We start from the raw sequence: 19059 nt of genomic DNA, 5'->3' as shown, positions 1-19059 counted from the left end.
CTGAACCATCGGTGCAATCATCTATTGACAGTTAATTATGTGCTTGAAATATTATTAAACCACTCGGTTGTCTGTTGCTAATTGCTTCAATTATTTTGCTTTCGTTGTTTCTTGCACTAGAACACAACCATCAGAACATATTCTGAATTCTCTGTTTGTGTGAGTAAACTCCTACTAAAATTTCATTGGAGATATTTGTCTTCAAAATAGTATTTGCATGAAAATTAGGTGTCAAAGGCCCTGACCTAGATATCACTAGTAAACGAAAAATATATTGAGAAAATGTTTTCTTTATAATGGGGAGAGAGAAAGAGAGAGAGAGAGAGAGAGAGAGAGAGAGAGTCAATATGTGCTAAAATTCAAAGTACATTTCTGAAAATGATTATTTCTCTGTAATAATTAAAATGTGACAGTGAAGAGCTACAAATTTGGTGTGGGGGGGGGAGAGAAGGGAGAGTACTGAGTTCTATACATGAACTATAACGGCATAAGCTTTCTTCTTTTTCTGTTCCTTGATATTCTTCATTCCTAACAAGTCACATCTAACCAATTAATGAAGGAAAGAATTTACATTAAACAAGCATTTGTTTCTCATCATCCTCTCTCAATGAGTCTATCTTTATTATGAGAGGCTTCTGGATATCCAGGGGTGATTCTGCTACGATAGGTAGCATTGGTGAGGTCCAGATGCCCTCTATTTCAGCATTTTCGGCCAGTGCTTTGTCCAGAGAAGCCTTGGCAACTTTAGTGATGCAAATCAACAGAATCACTGAGCACAAGCAAGAAAAAGTTTCAGTAAATCTTTAAATACTATCATAATTTGAAGTAATTTTTCTGAATCTTCAACCTTATGCCTAGGTTTAATGTAATCAGTCTTAATTCTTAAAGCGCTTGTTGAAGCTAAAAATGTGGAGTTCAAAACAAACAGTCTCACTCAAATGTGACTTAAGTAAGGTATCAAGTTTATTAAAATATAACTATGTCCTCAGATTTCTTTCTCAACTTCTGGGAGTTTATTATAAGATTTCTCATTCTTCTTCTTCCACCCTTTTTTTTGACGCATGCACCAAATGATAGAACAAATCTTCTTTGAGCTTAGAAAAGAAAAGAAAAGAGAAACAAAAGAGAGAACAAACTCACCAGATATACCAAATCCAAGAACCATAAGTACCTGCATCCACAAACTAATATAAGTATAAAAGAAGAAGAAGAAGAAGGAGGAGGTAAGGACGATATGCAACAATCAACATCCTACTGGAATTTGAAAGTGATGCATGCTTTACGATCTAAACATAACTAATACCATCCTTCTATGAAATCTATAGCAGATAAAACAGAAGCAATAGAGTACATGAAACAATACATGAGATCCTATCAAATTAAGAGGCATGAAGTAAAGAAGGCACGTGTTTTGGTCTCTTTCAAAAAAAAAAAAATGATGAAAAGGGTACTCTCCACCTAGGGAGGATGTAGGAGGAAAAAAAAAAGCACCTACTAGAAAATATGGAAATTGCTAATGAAACAATACATAAAAAGTAGAAAGAGTTTTGTACACTCAAATGTGAATGGAATCCTACCAGTAATGACAAAGAAATTATTTCCTATTAAGTTTGATAAGCCTCTGAGGATTAGGTCGGGGAAAGGAAAGGAAAAAAAAAAAGAAAAAGAAAAAAAAAGAGAGGCATAAATCCAGTAATGACACCAAGGAGTCAGAATCTGCAAGATACAAATGTAGTTCCTGATCAAACTAAATTAATAACACTACCTGCATCCCTAAAATATCTCTCTCTTCTCAAACGTGATAGAAAAGAACTAAATATGGCAACCATATCATCAAGACTTGATAAATGGCAAAATGAGTTAAAAAGAATGCGCTACTTGTGCTAGCAATCAACATTGGCTTGAACGCGTGAAGGTAAAACAATCAGCATCTGGCAATGGTCAATGATAACATCAAGCAAAGGGATTGCACGCATAAATAGAGTAAGGCCTCCCATCTGCCTGAAAGACTACATGTATTTCGGTCAACATAATGTGGAATTTGAGAATTCCAAACTCAAGGGATATTTCATATTGTAACTAAGCACAATAGAGCTAAACAAAATAAAAGGCGGCATAGCACTTACCCAACGAGCTGTTGAAACCTCATGCCATCCATGTGTAACATCAGAAAGATCCTTCAACGTTGTTCCAACATATACTAGAGCAAATGTGATTGGCTGTAATAAGAAGCAAAGAAGGAGCTTGGTATCATAACAAACCACATCATTTAAGAAAGTAGAAAGAGACAGCCAACCCTGACTAATCAAGTGAGGAGTTTAAATTCTATCTAGTTAAATGGTTGACCATTCGCTCCCGTGCAATATGGTGGTTTGGGTGTAAGAAATTTGATTTAAGTTTAATCAAGCATTGTTGGATAAATGGTTCTGGCATTATGCTGCAGAGAGGGAGGTGTTATGGCGGTTGGTTGTGGAAGCAAAATATGATAGTCTGAGTGGTGGGTGGTGTTCTAAGGAAGTAACGGGGCATTTTGGTGTTGGATTGTGAAAACATATTAGGAGGGGGTGGGGCGTTTTCTCGAGATATATTAGATATGAATTGGGCGATGGATCTCAAATTCGTTTCTGGCATGATGCTTGGTGTGGGGATCAGCCATTGAAGGAAGCTTTTTCGAAGTTGCTTGGTATTGCTCGTTGTAAGAAGGCGTGGGTTGTGGACAACATGATGTCTTCCAATGGAGTTATTCAGTGGAATGTGTCTTTTGTTAGATCTGTACAAGATTGAGAGGTAGATTTGGTGCTTGCATTTTTTGGTGTGTTATATTCACTCAAATGGAGACAATGTAGTGACGATTGTATTCGGTGGATTTCTTCAAAGAGGAAGAAATTTGATATGAGGTTGTTTTTTCATGAGTTACCTACTTTTGGGGATTCTTTTCCTTGGAGGAGTATTTGAAAAGTGAAAGTCCCTTTAAAGGTGAGCTTTTTTGTGGACAACAACATGTGGGAAGATTTTGACATTGGATAATCTGAGAAAGAGAAGAGTCATAGTAGTGGAATGGTGTTTGCATGTGTAGGAGCGGAGAATCTATTGATCATCTTTTACTACATTGCGAAATGGAAAGAGAATTATGGAGAGTGTGATCTTTACCCTATTCGGAGTCCATTTGGTTATGCCTGCAAGGGTGGTACAGGTGTTAGAATGTTGGTGAGGTCAAGGGGGTAGACGCTCATTTCTAGATGTGTGGAGAGTAGCCAAGTTGTGCTTTATGTGGAGTATATGGACAGAGCGGAATGCTAGATGTTTTGAAGATCGGGAGAAGACAAGATAAGGGCTCAAGAACACCCTGATCAAATTGCTTTTTAGTTGGACTGTGGCGTATAATATCTCTCAATTTTCTAACTTTTCTGAATTTGTGAATTTTTGTTCTTATTTTAGCATATGGGGACTTTCTTTGTATACATCCTGTATACTAGGGTTACACCCTTCTATGCTCAACAATGAAATGAGTCATTTATCAAAAAAATAGAAAGAGATATTCTTATTAGAAGAAAAATAATTTGATGATTGCCAATTACTAAATAATTTTGTTGACAAAGAACTTTGGTGAGGGATATGTAGATTATTTAAAATACAAGTAAATATAGATCAATAATATTGATGATTGAAAAATAATTGAAGAAATAAAATACCAATGCAGGCTTTAGGCTTGGCATTTGGTGGACAAGATACTCTGTGATCAAGTAGTAGAGGCTCAACTTCCAAGTCAACTTACCATTGGAATTTAAACTGTAATAGCCATTAGTGCTGTCCATCAGTTTTTAACATGCCCTGCCCTAGTATCTCTCATTAATCACATTTAGGGGCACATATTGTGTATGTGCATTTCCAATTCATTCTCATCTTTCTACTCTTTCTGATCATCAGTCTCAACTAACACATTTATTGTAGATTAGATGATCTTAAAAACATGCTAACATAGTTGCGCAACAATATTCTTCTCAGGTGGTAGCTGTTGTCAAATGCTTTCAGTCAGGCACAACAAACATGTTATATTATATTGTAAAGTATGAAATTAACCTTCAGGTAAAAGACATTAAGACTTTGCATCGTCAAGAGTTAGGGCTGCTAAAGTAGACATTTAATACAAGATTTCTACTCATTCTAACAGTAAAAATGGACAAGGAATACGTAAGAGAAATCAATATGACATGATAACAAAATATAGACCAAAATGAGAATAGTAAAGTTGAACAGCATAGATAAAAATGTGAAGAGCTCGCAAAGAGATTTGATTACATGGGCTTGCCAGTAACAAGAGTGAGTTGTTGAAACAAATAGTTGGGATCAACAGTAAAGATAATTAATAGGGGAAACTTCACTTAACCCCCATAAACTTCCATCACATTTGCAATTACCCACTAACCTTCAAAAACTTTCAATTTAGTGGTTGTGGTGTTATGCGCACGAGAGAGAGGCTTTGTGGAGATCAATTGCGGATGCAAAGTATAGTTCTTCGTGGGCTGGTTGGTGTTCCTTAGACCCCCATGGGTCTCACGGAGTGGGGTTATGGAAGAACATTTGGAAGGGGTGGAGTCTATTTAGTAGCCATACCAAATTTATTTTGGGAAATAGATCCAAGATCAGATTCTGGGATGATGTGTGGTGCGAAGAGATGCCCCTCAAGGAAGCTTTCCCAAGTTTGTATGACATAGCTTGCGACAAGAATTCGTTCGTGGCAGCTCATTTGATTCTGGAGAACGGATCTTTTCAGTGGGATGTCAGATTTATTCGAGCGGCACACGATTGGGAGGTGGACGTCTTGACTTCTTTCTTTACCTTATTGTATTCCATTAGTCTAGATCGTGATGGGTAAGATTAACTTTGGTGGTCTCCTTCTCGTAAAGGGAAGTTTGATGTTAGATCTTTCTATAAGACTCTTGCCTATAAGGAGACAATTCATTTCCCCTGGAAAAGTATTTGGCGTACCAAGGTTCCCTTGAAAGTGTCCTTTTTCGCTTGGGCGGCAGCGCTAGGGAAGATCCTTAGTTTGGACAATCTCAGAATGAGGCGTGTCATTTTGATTGATAGATATAGTATGTGCAAAAAGAATGGGGAGTCTGTGAATCATCTTCTTCTCCATTGTGATGTCGCTTGCATTCTATGGAATGTCATCTTTAGCCGCTTCAGTCTATCTTGGGTTATGCCTCGTCGGGTGGTTGATCTTTTCGCTTGCTGGTGGACAGGTGGTCGCTCTTGGAGTGCGGTTGTGCGGAAGATGGTTCCTTATTGCCTTTTATGGTGCTTGTGGAGGGAACGCAACGATAGACTGTTCAAGGACAAAGAAAGAACCATTGAGGAGCTCATTTCTTTTTTCTTTGATTTTTTGTACTCTTAGACGGCTACGTTCCTTGCCCCTTTAGTGATTAGCTTTAATGATTTTCTTGTACTGTTTTCTTCTTCTTCTTAGTTGCCGTTATTGTATACTACATGTGTACTTGATCGCTTTTTGCGCTTTTAATGAAATTTCTTACTTATCAAAAAAAAAATTTCAATTTCACCATTCCTTTAGGATTTTCTGTTATACCCTAACGGAGGGGTGTCAATTTCCAAAATACCCCTCCTTTTTTTTTAGGAAAAAAAAAAATTGCAAGGATTTATGCGTTGATCAGGATTTAACGAAATTTGCCAAAATACGGACATTAAAAAAAGGGTATTTTTGGAATTTTGACAAGATTTAACAAAAAATCTTAACGGAGAGATGAAATTAAAAAAAATTGAAAGATAAATACACTAAATTGAGAATTTTTTAAGTTTATGGGAGGTAATTGCAAAAGATACGACAATTCAGGGGGGTTAAGTGAAGTTTCTCCTAATTAATATTTTTATGTATAATTTGTATTTTCTGATAAGTCTGTATAATTTGTATAATTTGTACAATTTGTACTTTACTTTGCAAATTATGATCAATGCATCAAAATGATCTTCATAGCCAATCAATAAAACAAGGATAGCTAGAAGGAGTGATTACCATCATTCCCAACCAAGTTGCCAGCATATATTCCCCAATGTGTACAGGAGTGACGGACAGGAGATAATTCAAGATGTTGAATGGAAGTAGAGGAACAAACCGAAGAAGCAGAACTATCTGTTGAAAACACCAAAAAGAAAGAAATTAGGAATAATTGGTAAAGAGGTGCCTATAAAGTACAATAAAGCAAAAGAAGAGTAACTAGAGCAGTGAGTCCTTGAAGAATAATTTCAGATTCATGATATACAAATCCAGAGTTGGAGTATAAGATCAGATAAATATTTGGGATGCTTTTAAATATAGAAAGATAATCTTAGTTACAAGAATCATTTAAATTAAGTCATGCATCAACCTTGAAACTGCAGATCTGCCAATCCCCATATTCAAGCCAATGAAACTAACTATTTTGTATATTCAGATTTGTGATTATCATAACTGGACCCTGATCTCACCAAAGAGGAATTTAAACTTTCAAACTGAAACCCCATTAGTTACTCAAACATTGGCAAGACTTTGAGGTAAAGGTAGTGCTATATTGTGAAACTCCAAATCTTATCTTATATAAAAGTTAACTATCTCATATAAGACACAAAAAGGCTATAATAGTTTCTAATGTACAAAAAGAAATACAAAAATGAAAAATGGGTCCTGATATAAAATAAATAAATGTGTATGTGCTTTCTCCCCAGTTACAGGTGTCCAGAAAGAGCTGTCAACTACATAACATTATTGCAAAATATTCACTTCTCAAAATTCTTCATCATCTCTATCTCAAAAGCTCATAGACATGCTTTATGGGCTACCTAGACCCAAGAGCACCCTAATTCTCATTTTTTATTCCCTAAAATTGCTACTAGATTGATGAGCTTTCCGGTTCAACTCTAAAATCCAACCTAAGATCCAATCCTAACCCAACCCCTCCCAGCTCTTTTGCCTATGGTTAAATAATGTCTTTAAACAAACCAGACACCACTACCATCTGCATTATCTTTAGCCAATCCCATTATGGGAAAACACCGCTTCTTAAAACGACTACTGTAAAGTTATCTATGCAGTGATTTTTCGAGAATTTTTCATCCTTGATGATACCAAAAGTGCAATAGAAGAAAGACATGTCTTTGACGATCTACCTCAACCTAATAAAGTTAATAAGTTTGCAAAAGAGAACCAAATATTCAAGTTCTCACTCAGTAAAACATTTGGTAATTTTATCATGCATTCTATCAATAAATGTTCAGTAATGCTACACACACTTTCACTATCACACTCCCTGGGTAGCTTTTAAAATCACCATTGGTTTGTGATTGATTATTATTAGATTTTGATCTAATGGTAATTTTAAAAGTCATGTCAAGGAGTGTGGGAGTAGGAGGTGCGTGTAGCATTACTCATAAATGTTTTGTGAAAGAAAATAAATATAAATATAACCAAGATCGATATGGTTGATAACTATTTGACCAAATGGGAAATTACACAGGTATAGAAAGAGCAGAAAAACTTATGCCTTAAATCCAGATCTCTGAATTGCAATAGCAACAGCCTGAAACTTCGGATAATTCTTTAGCTTTGAAATAACATATGATCTTCCAATCTGCAAAAAGTAGCAATACTAAGATATGTAATACAAAAAGAAAATACGTATAAGATCCACAAGAAACTGCACAAAGCGAAGTATCTAATTTGCTCAAAAACTAACAAGTTCAAACAATTTCTTTTTCTTTTCTTTGATAAGTAAACAAGATAAGGAGAAGTTCAAACAAAAATATATTCATCCATCCATGTTCGAATATCTCTTTAAGGAAAAAAAAAATTATTAGGTTTAAGAGGAAGAAAGCATGCATGTCTGCACACCCATGCAAAAGAAACCATAGAATCACAGTGTTTAGGCGACTCACTGTTCTACCAAGAATGAATGCTGCTGTTGCACCTATTGTAGCACCAATAGAGTCGGCTACAAATCCCACAGGCAGCCCAAAGAGATAACCACCACCAAGCTGGAAAAGGAAGGGGGGGAAAAAGTAAAAATCTCACATTCAATCCATGGAAATCAGTTGCCAGAGAAAAAGTGTAACTCATCCAGAATACTACATCCAGAACTTTTAGTGTCTTTCCAGTCACAGATGGGGGCGTCGGGTGGGGGAATTCTTTGGAAGTTCCAAGTATCATAACCAAATAAGCTCTAGAAAATTTTTTCCAGCAACCCCATATCATATCCAAATTTGCAGGGACCAAAACTTCAAAAGGAATTAAGTAAATAGAAATCGAGAACACGATTTTGAAGTATCAGATGTAAATTAGTTAAAATATAATCTTGATTGTGAAGTACATACAAGTAAGAATTGATAACCTTATAGTTATAGTTCAGTATAAGTAGCTTCATTAATGCCATGAAGCACAGCCAATAACTACAAGTTTACTGCTTTGCAAACAACTTAAATGCACAACATTCCCATGAAAAAAATAAAATAAATTTAGTGCGAAAGCGTACCGAAAGTACTGAAGCTGGCACCGCGAGGACTGTAAGAGGAATGTATGCAATGGCCCTGCAAATCCCCAGAAAGATGAGTCAACGCTTTGAACGTGAACAAAATTCAGGCAACCAACTGCAATGCTATAATCATACACAACATAATAAAAACCCCTTCGTCAGTTAAGAAGGCATTATTCATCCAAAAAAAAGTTAATAAGGCATCCTCACATTTAGACTACAAAACATAACAAAGCAACATGAACATCATTATCAGAACTTTGGCCAATAGCGAATGACTTACAAAACAAGAGGGCCCCAAGGTCCAAGGTCCTGCTTTACCCATAACAAGAAATCCTTCAATATCTGCAAAATGCAAAGCCTTTTAGAACACAAGGATTCAGATAAGGAATTAGGAAAAACAAAAACAAACAAATATGATTAACACAGAGTGAAAATTCAGGTTGCAACTAGACCCATTTGAAGCCTCATCAACAAACCCAAGTGCAATCTACCAACGTATGTATAAAAAATAAAAAATAAAAAAATCCAACCCAGACTTAATATGTAACAGTACCGAAACTGTTTAAGGAAATTTGTAATGGAAATGGAAGAATATGATGATTTGATGAAAGAAATGGAAGATCTGTAGAAACCAAAAAAGAAGCGAATTTCCCAAAAGCAGCATTAACCCGCCAACATACATATCAAGAAATGCCATTTCCAACACATATAAACATGTATGCATTCAAAGATGTATACACAGAGAGAGGTAGGGTTGAACCTTTTCAACGGGGAGAGAAATGCAGGCGGTGGCAATGGCGGCGAGGAGGAGGAGAAAGAGGGCGATCCTAAAGGCGGAGGCGCACGTGACGTTGAGCTTGAGCGCCATGAGCAATCTGCGGCGCCACGTGACCCTGAATGCGTCGTCTTCCTCGTCTCCCTCGCCGCCCCTCCCGCTCCCACCTTGCCTCCCCGACGATCTCGCCCTCAACCCCTCTATCTTTGCCAGATTTAATTTATCCCCCTCCCAATTTTAGGCAATTCAAATGCGAAAATTCTAAATTTAGATTTTTATTTTTATTTCCATTTTTTTGTTTAATAAAAATGGTGCTGACAGCTGACTGCTGAGGTTTCCGGCGAGTTTAACGCTGTCGTACAAGTCTCAATAGATCTGTTTTCGCGAGTATCAGTTTCACTGGTTTTCCGAGGTTGAACTTTGTGGGTCTTCAAACCAATGAGTATGCGCCACGTTCGAAGCGAGACTTCCCACTATGAATCCCGCGGGATGTGCTTGGATAAAAAAATAAATAAACAAATAAATAAAAGAAGAAGAAGAATTAAATCGTGGATAATCCCTTCAAAAAAAAAAAAAAAAAAATCCTGTTAAAAATGAGTAATTTTAAATATTCAATCACACCATTGTGTCCGTTTGAGTTTGCAATTTTAAATGTGTAATTTGAAAATGTAATTTTTAAAAACGTAAGTAAGTTAGACATTAAAATTCTACTTTTTCAAAAAAATACAGTCACTTTATTGCCTGCGATTTGAAAAAGTATAAATTTTTTAAAAAAATAAAACAATTCTCAAACGGTTCATTTTCTGCGATTTAGTTTAAAATTGCACTTTTTGTCTACGAAATCGCAATCTCAAACACACCTTTATTTAATTGGGATGATATAGCACGTCATTAATTTTTTTTTTTTTTTTTAATAAAGACCGATTTAAGGATTGTTGAGGACTACCACATGATTCACATCTGCCCAATAATATAAAAAAGGAAAAATTTTGTTTGCCACCTCTAATCTTTCATCGTTTTTGCAATTATACCCATAAATTTTAAAATGTATCAATTTAATATATTCATCATTCATTCTTTTTTTTTTTTTAATTTCACCTATTTATTAGGATTTAACAAAAAATTCTAACTGATGAGTGTAAAAATTCCTAATACCTCTATTTTTTTTAGGAAAAAAAATCAATGATTTAAGCGTTGGTCAGGATTTAACGAAATTTGTAAAAATATTCATGCTTGAATCTTTGGAAAAAAAAAATTGTATTTTGAGAATTTTGACCGAACTAACAAAAATTCCTAACGAATTGGTGAAATGAACAAAATTGAAAGATAAATACACTAAATTGACACTTTTTAAAATTTAAATGTATGATTGCAAAAATAATAATAAAAAAAAAAAAAAATCAATGGTAGTAAGTGAAATTTTGTCTAAAAATAAAATAAGAGCTCAGAATGTAGCATTATTCATTAAAATGTACAAAAATCACATGTTTTAAAAATAAATATCAATTTAAAAGATAATATATATATATATATATATATATATATATATATATATATATATATATATATATATAAAACCAAATTCATTTGCTCCGGAGTCATGGAGTGCATCAAATAATTTCAGCAAAGGCTGTTCTTGTAATTTTGTGTTTATTGTTAAGGCGTTTTTGGGCTTGCTTATTGGGCTTGGGTTGAAAGTTATTACACAATGGAAAATAAGATGCACGCAAGGAGAGTAGTACTGGGGACTGATCATAGCCCAATTCAATTTGCCCAAGCTGTGTAGCTCATTTATTGAAAGGTTTGGGGGACCTTATCTAGTACATTGTCATCTTATTTAAAGGTAGCAATTTATGTTTGTGGGTCGGGTTCAGATTGTGTTGAGGTCTAGGCATGAGACTATATAGATCAATTATAACCCGACCCATTTAATTAAATGAAAAATACTCATCAACCCTAACTAGTTAATTTCGTGTTGGGTCCGTATCAGATTCGTTGGTCGTATAAAAAATTACCAGCCCTTATATCACGTGTTGGATTCAATTCGTGTCGAGGTACGAGTATAAGACAATATAGGTCAATCTTAACCCAAGCCATTTAATTAAACGAATTCGATCTTTCAACTATAACCGATAATTTTGTGTTGAGTTCGTGTCGAGTTCATAAATAATGTCAAAAATTGTTAGCCTTAATTCCACTCACATCTTGCTGGACTGATGTGATAGTGTTTATCCATCTTTAGATCAAAATATGTTTGGTAATTCGCTTCACCTAATAGTTCATGTCGTTGGATGTTGTAACATGGTATGACCTATAAGGTTTCTAATTTGTTTTGTCTTTTATTTTGACTTGGGCAATCTGTCATGGTTTTTAATTTCTATTGTCACTACAAAAAATTGGCTTTTTTGAGCTGTTTTTGTTAGAGCCATTTTAACAAAACAACTCTAATTGAAGCTGTTTTTAACTAAAACGGCTCCAATTAGAGCCATTTTAACAAAAAGGGCTCTAATACGGCTCCAAATAATTTAGAGCCGTTTTAGTTAAAACGGCTCTAATTGGAGCCGTTTTTAATAAAAATGGCTCTAATTAGAGCCACTTTTCTAAACCGGCTCTAATTGGAGTCGTTTAAAGAAAGAAAAAAAAAAAAAAAAAAAAAAAAAAAAAAAAAAAAAAAAAAAAAAAAAAACTGACTCCATTTATAATAACTCTAACCCTATATATATATATATATATATATATATATATATATATATATATATATATATATATAGTACTACATAAGTTGTATTTAGGGTTGTAATTAAGACGAGACGAGCTTTAAGATATCAAGACTGGCTCATTTATGATTTAAGCTTAATTAAATAATTGATCTTGAACTAGAGCCGATCATAACAGGATCATAGGATCAATAGAAGATGTGATACGAATGTTTAATCAATCAAACTTGACACAGCGAATGTTCAATTTAACGTGCGATTGATCCTATTTAATCGATCCAAGTGTATTACTCTGATCGATTGAACATTTAATCAATCTTAGTGCATTAGTCTGATCAATCCTAAGTACTAGTCAGATCTATCATGATAGGATCAGATGATCAATAGAAGATCTGATCGATCCAAGTGTATTACTTTGATCGATTGAACATCCAATCAATCCTAGTGCATTAGTCTGATCGATCATGATAGAATTCGATCAATCAAACTTGATACAGTGAATGTTCAATCTAAGTGTATTACTCTGATCGATCAATCAAACCTGACATAGTAAATGTTCAATCTAATTGTATTACTCTACAAGATCATAGGATTGATAAAAGATCTGATCGATCCAAGTGTATTACTAATTTGATCGATCAATCATCCGATCGAATCTATTGCATTAGTCTAATTAATCATGATAGGGTTCGATCGATCCTGGTGTAGTAGTCTGATCGATCATGATAGAATAATATGATCGATTGACCATTCAATCGTTCCTAGTGCATTAGTCTGATCAATCGTGATTAAGTTCAATCAATCAAACTAGACACAGTTAATATTCGATCTAACGTGCGATTGATCCTAAGTACTAGTCCGATCGATCATGACATGATCATAGGATCGATAGAAGATCCGATCTATCAAAGTGTATTACTCTAATCGATCAATCATCCGATCGAATCTATTGCATTAGTCTAATTAATAATGATAGAGTTCGATCAATCAGACTTGACAAGGTGAAGTTTCGATCGATCTTAGTGTAGTAGTCTGATTGATCATGATAGAATAATATGATCGATTGACCATCCGATCAATCCTAGTGCATTAGTTTGATCGATCGAACATCCAATCAATCATAGTGCATTAATCTGATCGATCCTAAGTACTAGTCCGATCGATCATGATAGGATCATAGGATCGCTAGACGATTTAATCGATCCAAGTGTATTACTCTGATCGATCGAACATCCAATCAATCCTAGTGCATTAGTTCGATCGATAGAACATCCAATCAATCCTAGTGCATTAGTCTGATCGATCCTAAGTACAAGTCTAATCGATCATGATAGGATCATAGGATCCCTAGACGATTTGATCGATCCAAGTGTATGACTCTTATCGATCGAACATACAATCAATCCTAGTGCATCAGTCTGATCGATCATGATAGGGTTCTATCAATCTAACTTGACACAGTGAAAGTTCGATCTAACGTGCGATTGATCTTAAATACTAGTCTGATCGATCACGATAGGATCATACGATCGATAGAAGATCTATGAAATATGTGTTCAAGCTCGGCTTGTTTACTTAGTATATGTTAATTAACTAAATAATATATTAGTTTATGAGCTAAGTAGTTTTTTGTTTTTTTTTGTTTTTTATGATTCAGAGCTAAGTAGTTGGTATATATGTTAACTAATACACACACTTATAAAATATTAAGTAACACATGTAACATATATTAATAAATTGAGTAGAAAATGTATTAATGAATTTATTAAAAATAAAAAAAACTATTAGAGCTGTATACTATATTTAATTAGTTAGTATACTATAAGCTTATTTAGTGTGTGTGTGTGTGTGTGTGTGTGTGTATATATATATATATATATATATATATATATATATATATATATTCGGTAGTTCGGAGAATCGGAGCTTTGGGAGATTTGGAAATGGCGGTTTTACGCCTAAACATGCGTGGGCTGGATTTATGCCTGAAATCTCAAGCCTTTCTGCTGTAATATCTTTTGGTTATTTTGGGCTTAAATAGCCTTTTGTAAAACTTGTTTTGGATTCATTGAGAGTTTTAGCCTTTTCTGTTCTCTGTGACTTTGCTGTTTGGTTGCAGGATGTGGTCTTTTGGTGAGTGTTTTTGCTGTTTGTTGTCTCTATGCCAGTTTGGTGTTGCTATGTTTTGTGTTTTTTCGGGCTGTATTTGATGTTGGCCTTGTAGCTTTGTTCATGTTGACCTCTGCTACATTTACATTGAGGTTGCAGTTGTTTTAGGCTTATATTTCTAGCCTCTAAGTTGGCTTTCTTTGTCTTTGAGATTGTGTTCCAGTCTGATTTTCATTATGGAGTGATGGAGTTTTGGTAATGGCAGAATGCCCGGATCACGATGCAATGGTAGGGGGTCCATTTTAGCTGAATAGCTGGATGTTCTTTTGTTTTGTAAAGGTTTTGGTGGAGTTTACTCTAGTTTAGGGTTTGATTGGATCGTTTTAGTTCGATAGCGTTTTAGATTTTTTTTGTTAATCTTGCTATATATATATATATATTATTTAGAGTCTTTTTAGAGTTTCTAAAACGACTCAAAAAAATGTTTATTATTATTATTATATAATTTAGAGTCATTTTAGGGACCCTAAAACGGCTCTAAAAACATAATGGTTTTTTTTTTTTTTTTTTTTGAAATAATAATAATAATTTAGAGCAATTTTAAGGTCCTTAAAACGGTTTCAATTAGTTAAAGCTGTTTTGGTCCAAAACGACTCTAATCGGTTTGAACCAGTTTTACTGAAGCGGCTCAAATCGGTCTTAGCCGTTTTTTCCAAAACGACTCCAACCGATTTGAGCTAATTTTACTAAAATTGCTCAAACCGGTTTGAACCGTTTTGCTAAAACGGCTCAAAATTCAAACCGGTTGGAACTGTTTTTATTAAAACGGCTAAAATTATAGCCGTTTTGAACTAAAATGGCTCAAACCGAGACTTTAATATTGGATATGTGGAGCCGTTTTGAAAACGGCTAAAAAAAAACGTCTCAAACCGTTTTGAGCCATTTTAAGGCCTTAAAACGGCTCCAATAAAATGGCTCAAAACACCTATTTTTTTGTAGTGTGTTAAGGAAAAGTTAGTTTCAGTTTGCCTTAACGATTTAAATAAAATTGTTAAAAATGTGTTACTAAAAAATTTGGGTTTAAAAACTTTGAAAAATCTGTATTTTCAAATTGCTGACATTTAAAAGCGTACTAGTTTAAAGACTAAATCATAATTTTAAAGGTCAAATTGCGATTTTACCAATTATTTAACTGTATTTTCAAATTGTATTTTTTAAAATCACTATTTTTTAAATTGTACATTTTTAAACTGCAAATCTAAACAGAACGAAGTCTATATCAATTTAATGTATGCTTAATATTATATGAGTATATGTACTTATTGGGTTGCTTCACCTAATAAGGGTGTGTTTGGAATTGTAATTTTGTAAACAAAAAGTGTGTTTTTAAACCAAATCACAGAAAATAAACTATTTGGGAATTATGTTCTTAAAAAATTGCGATTTGAAAACACAAAAAACTGCTTTTTCAAATCGCAGGCAATTAGGTGTTTGTTTTTTAAAATGCAGAATTTTAAAGGCTAACCTGCAATTTTCCTAAACGCTTAATTGCGTTTTTAAAAATCACTTTTTCAAACTGCACATTTTAAAATTGCACTTTTTTAAATCGCAAACCTAAATGGATCATAAATTAAGCTTTTTAAGTTGAATTTTCTAGCAATAATGATTCAAAATCTACACCCTTCCTGTGATGCAAAAAGTTGAATTTTCTAGTAATAATGATTAAAAATCTAGATTTATCTTCCTTTCAAAGTTAGAACACTTTGAAAGTGTCTAGATGTGCCAAGTATCGTGCACATGTTTTAGCTAAATGGATCATGTTAAATTATCACTTATCTCAAAAGTTTAAATTAATAGAAAGAGATAAATTTAATCATTTAATATACTTTAACAAACCGCTCATTATCTTATTTTTAAAAGCATTTTCATAAATCTTCTCATTTCTATCTTCCATTCGAATTAGGGAGTGGAAAATATCCTCCTTTTGACCCTTTTTTCCCTATTCAATTAAAGAAAAAAACTTGTCTTTCCTGTTCAATTAAAGAAAAAAACAAAGTTCATTGGGTAGAAATAACAACGGTGGGTTTTTCATCATGAGATTAAGACCCAAAAGGTGTTACATTTTCTGCCTTACAAAGTTGATACCAATCTAATTTAACTTTAATCCAATTACTTACCTGTCAAGTCGATGCACAAAGCTAAAAAGAGACGCCTTCTTCTTGTTATGAGCGACAGTCAGCAGTTTAGTCCTAATTAACACTGAATTGACCCTTACAACAATGATGGCCTCATCAATACTTTGACTTCTACTTTCTTTCATTTTTTTTTTTGAATTACTTTTTTTTGTCCTAAGTGATTTAAAAACTTATTTTCTACTCATTCAGTTTATTTTTTTTTTTTTTTTTTTTTTTTTTTTATGTGATACTTGTGGTATAAAAAAAGACAGAAATAGTATCTCCGTCAATTTTTCCATCCAAAACTAACGAATTTTTACGTTAGCAACACGTGAGACCATTAAAATTGCGACACATAGCTGCACAATTTTTTTTAAAATAAAAAATAAAAATTGTAGGGGTGGCTCAAGGCTATATATATAAAACTAATTTTATAATATAGTATATTAATAAATAATATATTATATGTAAGCATAAATTAAGTAACAAATAACAATAGTTATTAGTTAGTATGTATTAATTGGATATAATTTATTGGTTATATGTATATAAAATAGTAAAAGTGAATAATATCAATAATTAATTATTAGTCATATGATATAATGACAATCTAGATACTTAATCATATTATTCATGTAATATAATAGGATTATACGATTATACGATCATATAATAATATAACATTGTGCCATATAACATGTAAATATAAAATATGCAATCACTTTATTATATGTTATGAGAATTATCATTAAATATTTAATAATCATTACATCACGTGATCTAAAATCTAAGAATCGGCTTGTTTACACCCCTATTCACAACATATTTAATAATCCTTACATCACGTGATCTAAGATCAAGACATGAAGACTTAAGGTAATGTATGATTTATTATTTAATGATTTATGCACATTAACTTGTGATATTATTTAACCACTCTTGATAATTTTACCAAGTATATAGAATTTGTGTAAGTAATGCAATAGAGTTAAACTTAACTTTTTTTAGTGTGTTGCAATCTACATATTTTATTTAGGAGCAGATTTAAGGTAATGTATGATTTTCTATTTAATGATTTATGCACATTAACTTGTGTTATTATTTAGCCTCTCTTGACATTTTTACCAAGTACATAGAACTTGTGTAACTAATGCAAGAGAGTTAAAATTAACTTAATTTTTTTTAGTGTGTTACAACAAATTTTATTTTGGAGCATACAAAGGAATTAGACATTATTATTATACATTTCCAATCACACTTGTCTTAAGAATTGTAACTGTAATTGTAATTATAATTTCTTTTATTTCTGTTTGTATTTGTTTAAATGTAATTTTATTTTATTTCTTTAGTTGTAAACTTGTAATTGTAATTTCCTATGATTTGGTTTAAAGTCGTATTTTTTGTCTACAAAATCGCAATCTCAAACACACATTTATTTGATTGGGATGATATAGCACGTCATTAATTTGTTTTTTTTTTATATATTTTTTTAATAAAAACCGATTTAAGGATTGTTGAGCACTATCACATGATTCACATAAGCCCAATTATATAAAAATAAGGGAAAAATTTGTTTACCACCCCTAATCTTTTATTGTTTTTGCAATCATACTTATAAATTTTAAAATGTGTAAATTTAGTATATCCAGCATTCATTCTTTTCTTCTTTTTTTTTTTAATTTCACCCATCCGTTAGGATTTAACGAAAAATTCTAACGGATGAGTGTAAAAATTCCTAATACCCCTATTTTTTTTAGGAAAAAAAAATCAATGATTTAAAAGTTGGTCAGGATTTAATGGAATTTGTAAAAATACCTATGCCTGAATCTTTTAAAAAAATTAACATTTTTTTAAAGTTTAAGAATATAATTACAAAAATAATAAAAAAAGTCAAAAGTAGTAAATTAAGTTTTCTCTAAAAATAAAATAAGAGCCTAGTATGTATGTGGCATTATTCATTAAAATGTACAAAAATCACATGGTTTAAAAATAAATATCAATTTAAGAGATAATATATATATATATATATATATATATATATATATATATATATATATATATATATATATATATATATATATATATAAAACCAAATTCATTTGCTTTGGAGTCATGTGTTTGTTGTTGAGGCGCTTTGGACTTATTTATTGGGCTTGGGTTGAAAAGTTATTACATAATGGAAAAGAAGATGCACGCAAGGAGAGTAGTACTTGGGACTGATCATAGCCCAATTCAATTTGCCCAAGTTGCGTAGCTCATTTATAGGAAGATTTTTTTTTTTTTTTGATGAAATTTATAGGAAGATTCGGGCGACCTTATCTACTACATACTCATCTTATTTAGAGGTAACAATTTATGTTTGTGGGTCTGGTTTAGTTTGTGTCGAGGCCTAAGTATGAGACTATGTAGATTAACCATAATCTGATCCATTTAATCAAACAAAAAATACTCATCAACCTAACTAGTTAATTTCATATTGAGTTCGTATCGTGTTTGCGAGTCGTATAAAAAATTGTTAGCCCTTATATCACGTGTCAAATTCCAATCGTGTCGAGGCATCAGTAAGACAATAGAGGTTAATCTTAATCCAACCTATTTAATTAAACGAATCAGATCTTTCAACCATAACCGTTAATTTTGTGTTGAGTTCGTATCGAGTTCTTAAGTTGTGTAAAAAATTGTTAGCCTTAATCTCACCCACATTGTGCTGGACTGATATAATAGTGTTTATCCATCCTTATACCGAAATATCTTTGGTAATT

General features: G+C 32.9%; 1 protein-coding gene across 1 annotated transcript; it reads right to left on the bottom strand.

The window, feature by feature from the left end:
* Window positions 1–350: 350 nt before the first annotated feature.
* On the bottom strand, window positions 351–9702 carry LOC133852448 (uncharacterized). Its single transcript, XM_062289208.1, has 9 exons — window positions 9283–9702; window positions 8803–8864; window positions 8520–8574; window positions 7927–8025; window positions 7536–7622; window positions 6032–6148; window positions 2127–2219; window positions 1141–1171; window positions 351–769 (listed from the first exon to the last, which is right to left on the bottom strand). The coding sequence occupies exons 1-9, from the start codon at window positions 9388–9390 to the stop codon at window positions 573–575; spliced, it is 849 nt and encodes a 282-aa protein (XP_062145192.1). The 5' UTR covers window positions 9391–9702; the 3' UTR covers window positions 351–572.
* Window positions 9703–19059: the final 9357 nt, after the last annotated feature.

Source organism: Alnus glutinosa, chromosome 12, assembly GCF_958979055.1.
Source record: "Alnus glutinosa chromosome 12, dhAlnGlut1.1, whole genome shotgun sequence".
NCBI classification, from domain to species: Eukaryota; Viridiplantae; Streptophyta; class Magnoliopsida; order Fagales; family Betulaceae; genus Alnus; species Alnus glutinosa.
Note: the sequence above shows the minus strand (reverse complement) of the source record. Positions and strands in the feature narration are given on the sequence as shown.